The sequence below is a fragment of the Panthera onca genome, chromosome D1, assembly GCF_046562875.1.
Source record: "Panthera onca isolate mPanOnc1 chromosome D1, mPanOnc1 haplotype 2, whole genome shotgun sequence".
Classification (NCBI taxonomy): domain Eukaryota; kingdom Metazoa; phylum Chordata; class Mammalia; order Carnivora; family Felidae; genus Panthera; species Panthera onca.
In genome coordinates, this window is record NC_138348.1 from 52925183 (window position 1) to 52941321 (window position 16139).

General features: G+C 36.7%; 2 protein-coding genes across 2 annotated transcripts; both read left to right on the forward strand.

The window, feature by feature from the left end:
- Positions 1-164: 164 nt before the first annotated feature.
- On the forward strand, positions 165-1127 carry LOC132662435 (olfactory receptor 52N1). The gene has a single exon (XM_060607905.2). The coding sequence runs from the start codon at positions 165-167 to the stop codon at positions 1125-1127; it is 963 nt and encodes a 320-aa protein (XP_060463888.1).
- Positions 1128-14409: 13282 nt separating this feature from the next.
- Positions 14410-15378, forward strand: LOC132677144 (olfactory receptor 52N5-like). Its single transcript, XM_060629035.3, has one exon. It carries the CDS (start codon positions 14410-14412, stop codon positions 15376-15378), a length of 969 nt encoding a protein of 322 aa, XP_060485018.3.
- Positions 15379-16139: the final 761 nt, after the last annotated feature.

A 16139-nucleotide genomic window follows, 5' to 3' on the forward strand; every position in this document is an offset into this window, starting at 1 on the left:
AAAGTCAACATAAAAGATCATATTTAGTGATTGACCTACAAGAAAGACAAATTAGCATTTATGAAGAAGAAAATCCTGCTGGTGAGTTACTCTCTGGACCTTTCTTTTTTCCTGCTTACAGAGTAATTCTGTAACTTCTGTACCATGAACTTGCAACAGGTGTTATGTCATTCCTAAATGACACCAGCCTAACTCCAGTTTCATTCATCCTAAATGGCATCCCTGGGCTGGAAGAAGTACATTTGTGGATCTCCTTCCCCCTGTGTACCATGTACAGCATTGCCATCACAGGAAACTTTGGTCTTATATACCTCATTTACTCTGAAGAAACCCTCCACAGACCTATGTACATTTTCCTAGCCCTTCTATCCTTCACAGATGTGCTCATGTGCACCAGCACTCTTCCCAACACCCTCTGCATATTGTGGTTCAACCTCAAGGAGATTGATTTCAAGGCCTGCCTGGCCCAGATGTTCTTTGTGCACACTTTCACAGGAATGGAGTCTGGGGTGCTCATGCTCATGGCCCTGGACCGCTATGTGGCCATCTGCTATCCCCTGCGCTATGCTACTATCCTCACAAATTCAGTCATTTCCAAGGCTGGACTCCTCACTTTTCTTAGAGGTGTAATACTTGTTATCCCTTTCACTTTCCTCACCAGGCACCTGCCATACTGCAGGGGCAATGTCATACCTCACACCTACTGTGACCACATGTCTGTGGCCAAGATATCCTGTGGCAATGTTAGGATCAATGCCATATATGGTTTAATGGTTGCCCTCCTGATTGGGGGCTTTGACATCCTGTGCATCACAATCTCCTACACTATGATCCTCCGGGCAGTTGTGAGTCTATCATCAGCAGATGCCCGGCAGAAGGCCTTTAGCACATGCACTGCTCACATCTGTGCCATTGTCATCACCTATGTCCCAGCCTTCTTCACCTTCTTTACTCACCGGTTTGGGGGACACACCATTCCTCCACATATACACATTATTATGGCTAATCTCTACCTGCTCATGCCTCCCACAATGAACCCTATTGTGTATGGGGTGAAAACCAAGCAGATACGAGAAATTGTTATTAGATTCTTGTTTAAGGGAAAGGACAATTCTCACAACATTTAAGTAGAGTCTTCTTAGAAGTTAGAATTCTCTTATCCAGGTTGAGATAACCAAGTCTGTAGGGAACTCTACAAATGAAAGCAGTTATCTGGCCACAGGAAATATTTTCATGGAACTTTAATTCTCCTACCTCTTTTTATTTATTTTTATTTTTATTTTTTTAATGTTTATTTACTTTTAAGAGAGAGAGAGAAAGAGAGAGAGAGAGAGACAGAGTGTGAGCAGGGGAGGGGCAGAGAGAGAGGGAGACACAGAATCCTAAACAGGCTCCAGGCTCTGAGCTGTCAGCACAGAGCCCAATGCAGGGCTTGAACTCACAGACGGCAAGATCATGACCGGAGCTGAAGTCGGATCCTTAACTGACTGAGCCACCCAGCCTCCCTCTTCCACCTCTTTTTAAAGAGGTAGACACTATGTTCATGTAGACAAAGACTCTCTCTTCTGAAATTCCATGTTCTTCATATACTTAGGGGAGAGTGGTTGGGTCACCAGGATGGGAGTTGAACTTTTTTAAGATTTTAAATCCCTGCTAAAACATGAGCTGTGCTCATCAAAGTCTTAGTATCTCAACATTCTCCTGCCAAAACCATTTGGAGTTCATTCCTCTTCCCCAAGTTCTTTTCTCCTGCTTTCATTCCTGAGTTTATCAACTGTATATTCAGCAGTGCATACATATGTTCACCAGAGAACTTTTAAAAGATGTAAGTTGCAGCATATTCATAACACACAGAATGTATGTCCATCAATATCCAAACTGAATAAATAAGTAATTGTGATCTATTCAAGTATAATGTGGAGTGAGAGAGACCAAATAATATGTATTCTATGATTTCATTTAGATAAAGGTCACACGCATGTAAAACTAATTTGTAGTCGTAGAAATCAGGATGATGTTTAACTTTGAGAATAAAGGCTCAGATAATGATGGAACAGAGTATGAGGGGTGCTTCTGAGGTGCTGCCACTGATTTAGTTCTTGATCTGAATGGCAATTACAGGGTGTATCCGCTTGGTGATACTTATGATGTGTGCTCTTTTTTGCATGAATATTATAGTTCAATAAAATATTTATTTAAAATAATATGTCTTGGGTACACTCTCTGATCTCTCTATACTGAAACATTTTCTTCCTGTACTCTCTGTCCATGACTAACAAAGTATATATATTTTGTTTTTATAGGATGCTAAATTTAGTGTAAATAATACGTATATTTGTACAAATTATGATCAGACAACACACACAAGAGAATCATAAAAAAGTAAAAAAACTCCATCTTGAAAATCTCTTCCATTTAGTTTCTTTCCAGAGATAGCATCATATGTGTATTTTTTTTCTTTTTGGTGATTTCTTCTTTTACTCCAAGCTATGTTTAAACTTGAATTTGACTACAAACTACCCTGTTACAGACAATGAGGACTGTAACTCAATTACAATGTTTATCACCTTTGTGTGATAATATCTGTGTGTGTGATTTATGTATGTGTGTGCATATAGTGTATATATGTATATACATGTACATGTATTTATACATTTATTAAATGTGTTTTTATAATTTCCTTCTTTCTATATTTCTAACCTCAATGTTTATAAGATATATTTATTTTATTTTATTTTTAATTAAAAAAATTTTAATGTTTATTTATTTAGAGAGAGAGGGAGAGGGGTGCCTGGGTGGCTTAGTCGGTTGGGCATCCGACTTGGACTCAGGTCATGATTTCACAGTCCATGACTTCAAGCCCCACATCAGGCTCTGTGCTGACAGTTCAGAGCCTGGAGCCTGCTTCAGAATCTGTATCTCCCTCTCTCTGCCCCTCACCTGCTCACACTCTCTCTCTCCTTCAAAAATAAATAAACATTAGAGAGAGAGAGAGCACGAGTGGGGGAAGGACAGAGAGAGAGGAAACAGAGAATATGAAGACTGTGCTGGCAGCACAAAGCCTGACATGGAGCTTAAACCTATAAACCGTGAGATCATGACCTAGGCTCAAGTCAGACACTCAACCGACAGCCACCCAGGTGCCCCAAATCAGATATATTTTTGATTTCCTAGTCTTAAGATTATTACTACTGCTATGATTCCAGAAATCTTCCTAGATTTGTTTATAATTTGATTATAATAGTTGAAAGCTAATAAACAGTACTTGAATTCCTATGATTATATGAATATTGATAAAAATATTGAGTATGAATATGTATTACTTTACAACGAAGTCAGGATTACATTTCTTTCTATATTTTGTCCAATGTAACCATCCTTATTATTTTTTAGGAGAATATTTCCAGCATCAATATTTTTCAGAGATATCTGATAATATATTTCACCCATTAAAAAATGAAAGGATTTCTATGGAAAAGGGGCAAGCAGACAATTAGAAAATAACTTTTATAACAGAAAAGAATGAATGATGGCAAAAATATTTAAGGAAAGGAAAAGAGAGTTACAGAAATCTCACAGAAAGAAAAAAGGCAGGGATATAAAATATGAAAGAAAAATAAAGACATATAGAAGTTCTGTCCAAGAGGACAAAAGTCTGACTTTTAGGATTTACATTAGGAGAGAAAACTGTTCAGGCAAATGGAGAATTTATCCAAACAACTATGAAATAATATTTCCTATAACAAAATTAAAAATTTGTATTTTAAGAAATATCAAGAAATACCAAAATACCTAGAATATCCTTTATAAAAGATTCAAACCTGGACATACTACTGTGAAATTAAAGACTATAAATATAATGAAAAGATGCTTAAAAATTTGAGGTGGAAAACAAACATTAAAATAATTTAAAAAACCAATGCATGTTTACATAAATGGAAAGGATACCTACCAACAAATATTGATGTTGCAAGGTCATAGAGCAGTTTTCTTACTTATAAAAATAAATAATCATTAGACTAGACTTCTGCTTTCAATTTAATAATCACTCTAATAGTGAATGGTAAAGTTATTTTAGATATGAAAAAATGAAGAAAGAAGATCTGCATAACAACTTTTCTTAGAAAGTTATTTGAGGATGGGGCACATGGGTGGCTCAGTTGGTTGAGCATCTGACTCTTGATTTCGGCTCGGATCATGATCTTGCAGTTAGTGGGATGGAGCCCCATGTTGGGCTCTGCACTGGCAGTGCAGAGGCTGCTTGGGTTTCTCTCTCTCTCTCCCTCTGCCCCTCCCCTACTTGCTCTCTTTCAAAATAAATAAATAAATGTTTTTTAAAAATAAAGTTATTTGAGGATGTACTCCAACAATATGAGAGAATAACCTAAAATATGCTAATACACCATGGAATTTAGGGGTTAGTGGTTTCAGTCTAAGAAAGGAAAATAAGAATTCCCACAACTCTGAATGAAGAAGATTGAAGATGAGAATAATTTCTTGTAATCAAGTTTCAACGATTATTCTTGTGTTTGGTCACTTTCTTATTACATCACTAGAAACTTGCACTTGTTGCCACGACCTGCCTCAAGGATGGTTTAAGTAGGTCAGTTCTAAAGATCCTTATAGCTCCTTTTGCGATTTCTTACACATTATTTCTCTCTCTCTCTCTCTCTCTCCATAACAAGATTAACCATCAGTTTTTTTAGACACAGTAAGAGCTAATTTATTCTAGAGATATACATGCATTATCTCTGATTTTGAATCAATTCTGCAGATAGTTATTATTCACTGCATTTTATTTTTAAGGAAACTGAAACTTGGATGGATTCATTAATTTGCCATAGTCTACAAAGATTTTAGGTAGAAATCTGGGATTTAAACCTAGAAAATTCATGTTGTTGTTGTTTTTTAATTTTATTGTGTTGAGGTAAAAATATTTAACATGAAATTGATCCCCTTAACACATTTTTAAGTGTACAATATATTTTGTTGACTATATATACTACATTAAGCAGATCTGTAGAACATATTCATCTTGCTTAACTGAAATTTGTAAAGGTTATTTAGTTATTTCCCACTATCTGCTACCTCTGGAAACCACCATTCCACCCTTTAATTCTGTGAATTTGACTATTTTATTTACCTCATAGAAATAGAATCATGCAGTATTTGTTGTTCTGTGACTGACTTTATTCATTCAGCATAATATATTCATGGTCATCCGTGTTGTTGAATATTGCAAAATGTTCTTTTTTAAGGCTGAATTGTATTCCATTGCACATGTATATACCATATTTTCTTCATCAAGTCATCTGTCAATGAACATTTATATACATTTTGGTTTATTCATTTATACATTTATACATTTATTTATTTATTTATACATTTGGTTATTTATATACATTTCCACATTTTGGTTATTATGAATAATGTAGTGAACACAAAAGTGCCAATATCTCTTTGAGACCCTTATTTCAGTTCTTTTGGATAAACATCAGAAGCAGGATTGCTTAATCACATGGTAGTCCTATTTAAAAATTTTTGAGGAACCTCCATATTTTTTTCCATAGTTGCTGAAATATTTTGCATTTCTAGCAACGATGCACAAATGTTCCAATATCTCTACATTCTTGCCAATACTTTTTGTCTTCTGTTTATTCAATAATAGCCATCCTGATAGATATCAGGTAACATCTCATTGTAGTTTTGATTTGCACTTCCCTGAATATTAGTGATGCTGATCATCTTTTCATATACCTGTTGACCATTTGTATGACTGCTTTGAAGAAATGTCTATTAAGGACCGTAGCCCATTTTCTAATTGGGTAATTCATTTTTTTTTGCTCAAATTTAGTTGTAGGAGTTCTTTTGTATTTTGGATATTAATCTATGGTTTTCAAGTATCTTCTCCCATTGAGCAGTTTGCCTTTTCATTCTGCTGATTGCATCATTTCGTTCATTAACACTGTTCCATCTTATTTCCTCCAAGAATTTGTTGAAATATTTTTTCCATTGCTAATAATTTCCCTTTCCTACTTTTCTTAAATTTATTTTTCTATTATTATCTCTTTGCAATCTGATAGGAGTTATCAGGAGGAACACAACACTCTCTTCTATTATGACACGTAACCACATCTTTATTTCCATTTTCTTGAGAGGGATTATCTTGTACAAATGTTTAAAAATGATTAGAAGAAACTACTTTAACATGCAATGAGACTTGATTTGTTTTTTGTTTTAAAAATTATTTTCATTCGGGGTGCCTGGGTGGCTCAATTGATTGAGCATCTGATTTTGGCTTAGGTCATGATGTCGCGTTTGTGGGTTCAAGCCCTGCATTGGACTCTGTGCCGACAGCTCCAGGCCTGGAGCCTACTCTGGATACTGTGTCCCTCTTTCTCTGCCCCTCCCCTGCTCATACTCTGTCTCTCTCTGTCTCTCAAAAAAGATAAAATAAAACATTAAAAATTATTTTCATGAGATATAATTGACATATAAAATTGTATAAGTTTTAGGTGTACAACATGTGTTGATTTAATATTTATATGTTACAGTATGATTACCTGCATAGTGTTAGCTAACACCTCTATCACCTCACATAATTATCATTTCTTTTTGTAGTGAGAACACTTAAGATCTATTCTCTCAGGAACTCTGAAGTTTATAATACCATAATGTTACCTATAATCACTATGCTACACATTAAATCTCCTGGATTTAGTTATTAGTTAAACAACAATATACCAAATTCCCCATCCCCTAACCTCTGGTAATCATTCTACTCCGCTTTTATGAGCTTGGCCTTTTTAGATTCCACTTTTAATGAGATCATACAGTTTTTGTCTTTCTTGGATTTGTCTCACTTAGCATAATGCCCTCAAGGCCCATCCATGTTGTCACAGATAGGATTTCCTTTTTTTCTCATAGTGCAATGATATTCTAGTGTGTGTGTGTGTGTGTGTGTGTGTGTGTGTATAATAGAAGCATTCAGTGATGAAATAACCTGTGAATTATGATCCTGAGTTTTTTAAAAAATTACATTTACGTGGAAATGTGGAAATTACGTTTACGTGGAAATAACACAAAATCTTGATCACAGGTATTTCTTAACACCAGATATATGTTATTTAAAAAGGTTTTAATTATTACATTTTTCTCTTTTGAAATTGAGGAGTGTAATATTTTACAAATTTGAATAACAAATAACTAAACACTTATAAAGTCACATACACATTCAATTTGCTTTATTTTTAATTACTTTAGATAAGAATTTTCAACTTTTAATCATAATGGTGGGATACCTGTACCATGGGACTTACTTTTTGGACTGCCCTAGTTTGGGGATGAGATACGGTTTGGGATTTTATTTTTGTTCAAATATATGAAGGCTTATATCACATTTTCCCTTAGGGAAAGAGACCCGTTGTCTCTCAGGTCTCTTAAGCCCTGTTTCACATTGAGACTTGGGAGTTTTGAGGATGTGAGATTATGCTTGTTCCCCATGGGAAGCCAGTCAGACTAAGCACTAAGGTTTTATAAGGTGACACCAGGGTGCTACCTTCAAATACATTCCTGGGTCCTCGCTCTGGCATAAGCACATTTCATACTCCTTGTCTGGAGCTACATTGTAGGTAAGGTAATGCCTTCCATATATTTTGATTCTAGGCTTACTGTGTGACAAAGCCTAGACTTGTTCCAGCCTGCCTGTGTGATCACAGGGACAAGGACACTGCCATGTAAAAGGGTATTGTTGGTGATTTCTTTGGCTAGGGAAAATTAAGAAGAACATGATCATTCCACATTCAAAACAGAGATAGTATTAGCATGGGATGTTTGTGTGCTCTTGCATGGGAAGGAGAATCTAGGTGCTCTCAAAATCTCCTTTACAGTATAGGGAATTCTTTTTATGTTTATTCATTTCTACAAATAGATGGTATAATGACAGAGGCAGAGGATTAGACAATAATAACCCTAAGATGCCTTAGTTCAAGGAAAGATAAATAGGCACACCCTTTTCCCTCCAAGTCACTAACCCACTTTTCCCCGTAGTCCTTTATTTCTTAAATTCATCACACAACTTGCAGTCAGCTGATTTAACTCCAATTTACACTTTTTAATCATGGTATTGTCCTTATTAATGGGGTGAAATAGGTAGCAGATTTGGCCCATGTGCTAAAACAAGCTCACAGATCAGTAAAGGGATATGATGAATATACAAAAAGTTCTAGTACAGGTCCTGAGGTCATCAAAATTATAAAAAATGGAGAAAATATGGGGCAGCAGAGAGGAAGAAATTTGACTTTCCAGTAGAGTATCTGTATTTAGTGTAGGGAGCAGAAAATTCTGAATCATGCAGCATGCTATTAAACCTACAGAATCCTGGTTAGATAAAATGACTATGATAATATTGAATTGGTAGACTCGTTACAGGAATGTAATTAAATTCATAAAAGAGTTTAAATAAGTAGATAAATATATTTAAATATAAATATAGACAACCAGATGGTATTGCTGCTGCTTTTTCTGAAGGCAAGTGAGTAAAGATTTGAGTTCGTATGCAAGCTGGCTGTTTATATACAAGTTAACCTGAAAGAACCAGAATAGAAGCACAGAAAGGCCTTATGCTAATTGCCAAAGTATTCATTGCCTGACACACGGTGGATGTTTTTTTTAATATATGAAATTTATTGTCAAATTGGTTTCCATACAACTCCCAGTGCTCATCCCAAAAGATGCCCTCTTCAATGCCCATCACCTACCCTCCTCTCCCTCCCACCCATCAACCCTCAGTTTGTTCTCAGTTTTTTTTATTTTTTTTAACGTTTATTTATTTTTGAGACAGAGAGAGACAGAGCATGAACGGGGGAGGGGCAGAGAGAGAGGGAGACACAGAATCGGAAGCAGGCTCCAGGCTCTGAGCCATCAGCCCAGAGCCCGATGCGGGGCTCGAACTCACAGACCACGAGATCATGACCTGAGCTGAAGTTGGATGCTTAACCAACTGAGCCACCCCGGCGCCCCTGTTCTCAGTTTTTAAGAGTCTCTTATGCTTTGGCTCTCTCCCACTCTAACCTCTTTTTTTTTTCCTTCCCCTCCCCCATGGGTTTCTGTTAAGTTTCTCAGGATCCACATAAGAGTGAAAACATATGGTATCTGTCTTTCTCTGTATGGCTTATTTCACTTAGCATCACACTCTCCAGTTCCATCCATGTTGCTACACAGGGCCATATTTCATTCTTTCTCATTGCACGTAGTACTCCATAGTGTATATAAACCACAATTTCTTTATCCATTCATCAGTTGATGGACATTTAGGCTTTTTCCACAATTTGGCTATTGTTGAGAGTGCTGCTATAAACATTGGGGTACAAGTGCCCCTATGCATCAGCACTCCTCTATCCCTTGGGTAAATTCCTAGCAGTGCTACTGCTGGGTCATAGGTAGGTCTATTTTTAATTTTTTGAGGAACCTCCACACTGTTTTCCAGAGTGGCTGCACCAGTTTGCATTCCCACCAACAGTGCAAGAGGGTTCCCGTTTCTCCACATCCTCTCCAGCATCTATAGTCTCCTGATTTGTTCATTCTGGCCTCTCTGCCTGGCGTGAGGTGATATCTGAGTGTGGTTTTGATTCGTATTTCCCTGATGAGGAGTGATGTTGAGCATCTTTTCATATGCCTGTTGGCCATCCGGATGTCTTCTTTAGAGAAGTGTCTATTCATGTTTTCTGCTCATTTCTTCACTGGATTATTTGTTTTTCAGGTGTGGAGTTTGGTGAGCTCTTTATAGATTTTGGATACTAGCCCTTTGTCCGATGTGTCATTTGCAAATATCTTTTCCAATTCCGTTGGTTGTCTTTTAGTTTTGTTGGTTGTTTCCTTTGCAGTGCAGAAGCTTTTTATCTTCATGAGGTCCCAATAGTTCATTTTTGCTTTTAATTCCCTTGCCTTTGGGGATGTGTCAAGTAAGAAATTGCTGCAGCTGAGGTCAGAGAGGTCTTTTCCTGCTTTCTCCTCTAGGATTTTGATGGTTTCCTGGCTCACATTCAGGTCCTTCATCCATTTTGAGTTTATTTTTGTGAATGGTGTAAGAAAGTGGTCTACTTTCATTCTTCTGCATGTTGCTGTCCAGTTCTCCCAGCACCATTTATTAAAGAGACTGTCTTTTTTCCATTGGATAGTCTTTCCTGCTTTGTCAAAGATTAGTTGGCCATACGTTTGTGGGTCTTGTTCTGGTGTTTCTATTCTATTCCATTGGTCTACGTGTCTGTTTTTGTGCCAATACCATGCTGTCTTGATGATGACAGCTTTGTAGTAGAGGCTAAAGTCTGGGATTGTGATGTTTCCTGCTTTGGTCTTCTTCTTCAAAATTACTTTGGCTATTGGGGGCCTTTTGTGGTTCCATATGAATTTTAGGATTGCTTGTTCTAGCTTCGAGAAGAATGATGGTACAATTTTGATTAGGATTGCATTGAATGTGTAGATACCTTTGGGTAGTATTGACATTTTAACAATATTTATTCTTCCAACCCATGAGCACACATGGTGGATGTTTAATGGAAATTTTAAAAATTTAGCAAATGGAATTATTTAAATTAGCTTAGGGTCCATAGCTTGAAATATTCAGCATTGAAACAGTGACAACACTATGTGTCACTAAAAGATTGAATTTAGGGGCACTTGGGTGGCTCAGTTGGTTGAGCATCTGACTTCAACTCAGGTCATGATCTCACAGTTTGTGAGTTCAAGCTCTGCATTGGGCTCACTGCTGTCAGTGTGGAGCCCACTTTGGATCCTTTGTCCCCGTATCTCTCTGCCTTCCCCCCACACTCTCTCTCAAAAAATAAATAAAACACATTAAAAAATTGAATTTGACATCAGGAAAAATATTTCAAAATAATAACATAAAATGTTGAAGTATTCTCAAAGAATCTAGAACTCCCTTTTCTGGTTCTAGCTTTTTCTTGACATTCTTTTCCAGGAGATCATGCAGAGGGTTCTTCAAATGCTTGATAGGATTTATTCTGTGTTCCAGACCCTAAATTCCTAAAACAAACAACAACAACTGTTGTCATAGGCTTTCTCCTCTGGATAAGCATAGCATGGAAAGGAGAAGAAAGTGAAAAAGCAAGGCTTCTTGGCCTTCCTATGTCCTAAGCAATACCTGACTCATCCTGATTTTTCTGGGGGCTAAGATCAAGTGATAATATAAAGGAGGCCATTTTCTGTTTTAAACAGACAGAGGCAACAAAGGGTGCTGCACACACTTTGGGTCAAATGGCTGCCCAGCGTGGGATGAGGAAACACAGAAGTAGCAGTGATGGCATCAATCACTATACTTCCCATCAGATCCTGGATGGTTAGACAACTGGGTCGGGTAATTGAGCCTATTGTCATCAAGGAGGGGAGAGAAATTGTGATTGATGTGCAGTGGTTTGGTGCAACATATGTGACGTAGTATGCTTTTGGTAGTACACAGTGTGTTGCTTTATCTCTTGCACAGGAAAAGGCTCAATGCAAGACTGAATGAAAATGGTGAATTTATCTTCCTATACTTTTGTGATTATTGTACTTTCAATCCTTTCCTATGTTCTGTCTCATTAATTCCCCAGAACCACGGGCAAAATAAGGAAGTGGGGGAACTCCAGGTAAGTCTGAAAGGTACTTATAACCAAATTACCTCCCCCTTTGAAAGTATGAATCATCCTGCACAACCCTGTTCTTTATATGGAAGATGGCTGGAGTGCTAGGAAGGGAGAAATTATAAGAAGAAGGAACTATAGAGGCCCCAAGTTAAAAATATGAAGCCTCATATTCCTCCAGAGAAACAAGCAAATAAATACAAAACAAGTAAATGAGGAAACAGCTCACTGATCTACTGCTTGCTAGCCTTTTAAAGGATTTGTCTGTAGTGGAACAGATAGGATGTATGAGCCAGAAAAATTTGGATTTCACTCTGAATTAATCACCAGTAGCTTTGGGAAGCAAATTAAACATCCTGTACCTGAGTCACGGAATTTAGTGAAATTAGCTTACCCTGATCTTCGGAATGCACAGGATTCTTTAAAGGAAGAATCGAAACAGATGAATATAAGGGGAAAAAAGACAAAGCATAAAACAAACTCTTAACCATAGAGAACAAACTGAGAGTTGCTAGAGGGAAGATGAGTGGCAGGATGGTTTAAATGGGTGATGGGTATTAAGGATAACACTTGTGATGAGCACGGAGTGTTGTATGTAAGTGATGAATCACTAAATTCTATACCTGAAACTAATATTATACTGTATGTTAAATAACTGGAATTTAAATAAAAACTTGAAAAAAGAGAAAATAAATAATGTAAGGAAGGAAGGAAGGAAGGGAGGGAAGAAGGATTCAATGTTCAAAGAAGACTTCTCAAGGTAAGTACATGACAGAGAGAGATTTTCGAATAACGGAAAGAAACTGAGCGAAGTCAACATAAACTTGAAGTATTTGTAGAATTTGGGGATTGGCATGTAGTCTATCAAAGTTTAAGCATGAAATGCTAGGATACAGTGACCATATAATTTCTTGTCCAAACCAGGACCACTTTGAGTGGTTAGGAATTGGAAAGAAATAAAATGGAAAGAGAGGATAAGACCTAAATTTTACTTTATTAAATGCCATGCCACGAAATTTGAGTCCTACCCTCAACTTGATGGGAAAACATTGAAGATTATTAAGCAGTGCATTAAATTGTCTTCAAAATTATGCTCTAGGACAAATGTGATTTGAAAAATATTTGAAAATCAAATTTGAAAAAATTCATTTGAAAAAATTTGAAAAATTTCGTGGCAAAGCCAAGAAATAGGTGGATTTAGTTAATGGTATTTATTTATTTATTTGAGAGAGATGGGGCACAAGTAAGCGATGGGTAGAGAGAGGGGGAGAAGTGTGCCTCACCCAAAGTGAGGCTCGAGGTCACTCAATGCAGGACTTGAACTCACTAACTATGAGATCAATACCTGAGTCAAAGCCAGATGCTTAACAGACAGCCACCGATGCACCCTAGCTAGGTGGTCTTTGAAAGACAGTAAGATTGGTGATAGAAAAGGCTGACATTGTAAATATTTCTGGATTTAAAAATAGAAGGCTTGTTTTGTCTGAGAATAGCGGGTAGATAGTAGACATGCTGAAGTGGCCTGGACAGAGTAGGAACTGAAGCATTTTGAGCTGTAAAGGAATTTTACCCAAGATGAAGTGGAAGAATACCTGAGAAGATCACAAAGATGCTGGTATATCATATGGTAGATAATGACACCATTATCCAAAAGACAAAACTCAGAAATGGAACCTATTTTGGCATGGGGTAAAGGCTGAAGTGACGAGCTTAGTCTTGGACATGGTGATTTAAACTGCTTGTGGAAGTTTCTAGCATGCATTTAGAAGGAGGACTCAACAATTGTTAAATAGCTTTCTTATAAAATTAATTACTGGAAAAATTACCTTCATGTTGGCTATATTTGAGGTAATAAGAGTAGACATATTCTAAGAGAGAGAAAATGCTTCTCAAGAATTATGTAAAAACAGAGACATGGAAAGGAAATAGGTGACTCCATTGACTTTGGGAATTACAGGGTATTTGAGAAATGGAGGTTTCTTATTTTTCTTTTTCATGGGACAATTAAGTTAGACTTTCATGGCCACTATCCTTATCTCTCATAGCCATGTCCTACCTACACTTGTATTTCAAATTAAGATATCCAATTCACCAGGATACTAACCTAAGAGTAAAAAAAACAAACAAAAAAACCCTGATTTTTCATAACTCTTTGAGGTAGGTGTCATTAGCCTTATATTCTAGATGAGCATCTGAGCTTCAAGAGTAAAGTAAACCTCAGTAAGTTATAAGACTGGTATGGAAAGAGCTAAATTTGAACAAGATCTTCTTTGATATAATCATAATCTTCCCATTACGTATTGCCACACAAGATTAATGTAATGAGCAAACTTCAGTCCATCCTTCATATAATGATAACTTGCTATCATAAGGTATGTACTCTGTCAAGCCTGGATGCATAGTAAAGAGATTGCATGCATATCATTGCTATCCCTGAATCTAGTTTTGTGTCATTTACATTTTGATATCTCTGTGCCTTGGTTTTTTTCTAGTTGATGTCAAAAAAATAATCACAGCTTGGTAATTGTGGCTTCAAAATTACATTTAGATTGCTTATAAAACTTTTAAAATATTACCATAATATAGTATTATTCAATAAATGGTATATTTTCATAGTTACAATTACTTATATTTGTTCTGTTATGAATGTAACTATGTTCCAAATTTAATTTTCATTCTCAAAACATTCTGAATTAAATTTCTATTTCTTAATTCCTTCTCCTCAAGATAGACACCTCTGGATACATAGAGCTCCTCTATTGAAATAGTTATGCCAGTTTTCAACAATTCATATGTTGCCCCGCAATTTTTTATTCTTAATGGAATTCCTGGTCTAGAAAGAGTACATGTATGGATCTCCCTCCCATTATGTATAATGTATACCATCTCTCTTTTGGGAAACCTTGGCCTTGTATACCTAATTCATCAGGAGGAGTCCTTACATCACCCAATGTATTTCTTTCTGGCCATGCTGTCTGTCATTGACCTCTTTACCTGCACCACTACTCTACCCAATGCACTCTGCATCTTCTGGTTCAATCTCAAGGATATTAACTTCAATGCTTACTTAGTCCAAATGTTCTTTGTCCATGGGTTCACAGATGTGGAGTTTGGTGTGCTCATGCTCATGGCTCTGGACCACTATGTGGCCATTTGCTACCCATCGCGATATGCTACCATACTCACTAACCCTATTATTACCAAAGCTGGGCTTGCCACTTTCCTGAGGGGTGTGTTGGTGATTATTCCTTTCCTATTCTTGGTCAAGCATTTGCCCTTCTGCCAAAGAAATATTATCTCCCATACATATTGTGGCCACATGTCAGTGGTGAAGTTGTCCTGTGCCAGCATCAAGATCAATGTCATCAATGGTCTGACAGTTGCCCTCCTGATTGGAGTGTTTGACATCTGCTGTATATCTGTGTCTTACACTATGTTCCTTCAGGCAGTGGTCAGTCTTTCACCAGCAGATGCTTGGCAGAAGGCCTTTAGCACCTGCACTGTCCGTAAATCTGCCACAATCATCACCTATGTTCCAGCATTCTTCACTTTCTTTACCCTCCATTTTGGGGTACACACCATTCCCCCTTCTCTTCACCTAATTGTGGCTAATCTTTATCTTCTTCTTCTTCCCCCAACACTGAACCCCATTGTTTATGGGATAAAGATAAAACAGATCAGAGACAGTGTCATAAAACTCTTTCAGGGTGAGAAAGATCCAAGTATTCAGGACAAATGAAATTAGTTGAAGATGAGTGAAAAATGACAAAGAAGGGACTCATGTGTGATATCATACATTAACTCATGTGTGGTATCATATATTCTCCAGGTCTATCCCAGAGTATCTTTTCTGCAATGATAGTAGGTAAATATATAGCTAATTCTGGATTTATAGCCCAGTACCTTTCCCTTATTTTTTCTCCACCAATTTTAATCAGGTAACTGATATGGGCTCATTAAAATTTTTCTCTAACGTATCCATGTAAGATATTTTCTTAAACTTTTGAGAGAGTTCTTAATTGTCTTTTCTATGTTTGTAACCCTCCTTTGGATAAGAAACAAAATGACTTTTCAGGACATTTTCCAGCCTGGGCCATCTTTGAAATTAAAACTCAGTTTATTAATTAGGCTGGTAATATGCAGATAAAACTGACCATCATGGATTTTAAAAGAATGGCATTTAGTAACATGATATTGTAAAAAGCTTTGAAGACCAATTTACTCAAGAATAAAGAATGCTAATTCCTAGAAACATATACACTACCAAAACTGAAACAGGAAGAAATAGAAAATTTGAATAGACTCATAACCAGTAAGAAAATCGAATTAGTAATCAAAAATCTCCCAAAAAAAACAGAGTCCAGAATTCCAGGGGAATTCTACCAAACATTTAAGGAAGAGTTAACACCTATTCTCTTGAAACTTTTCCAAAAACTAGAAATGGAAGGAAAACTTCAAACTCTTTCTATGAAGCCAGCATTACTTTGATTCCAAAACCAG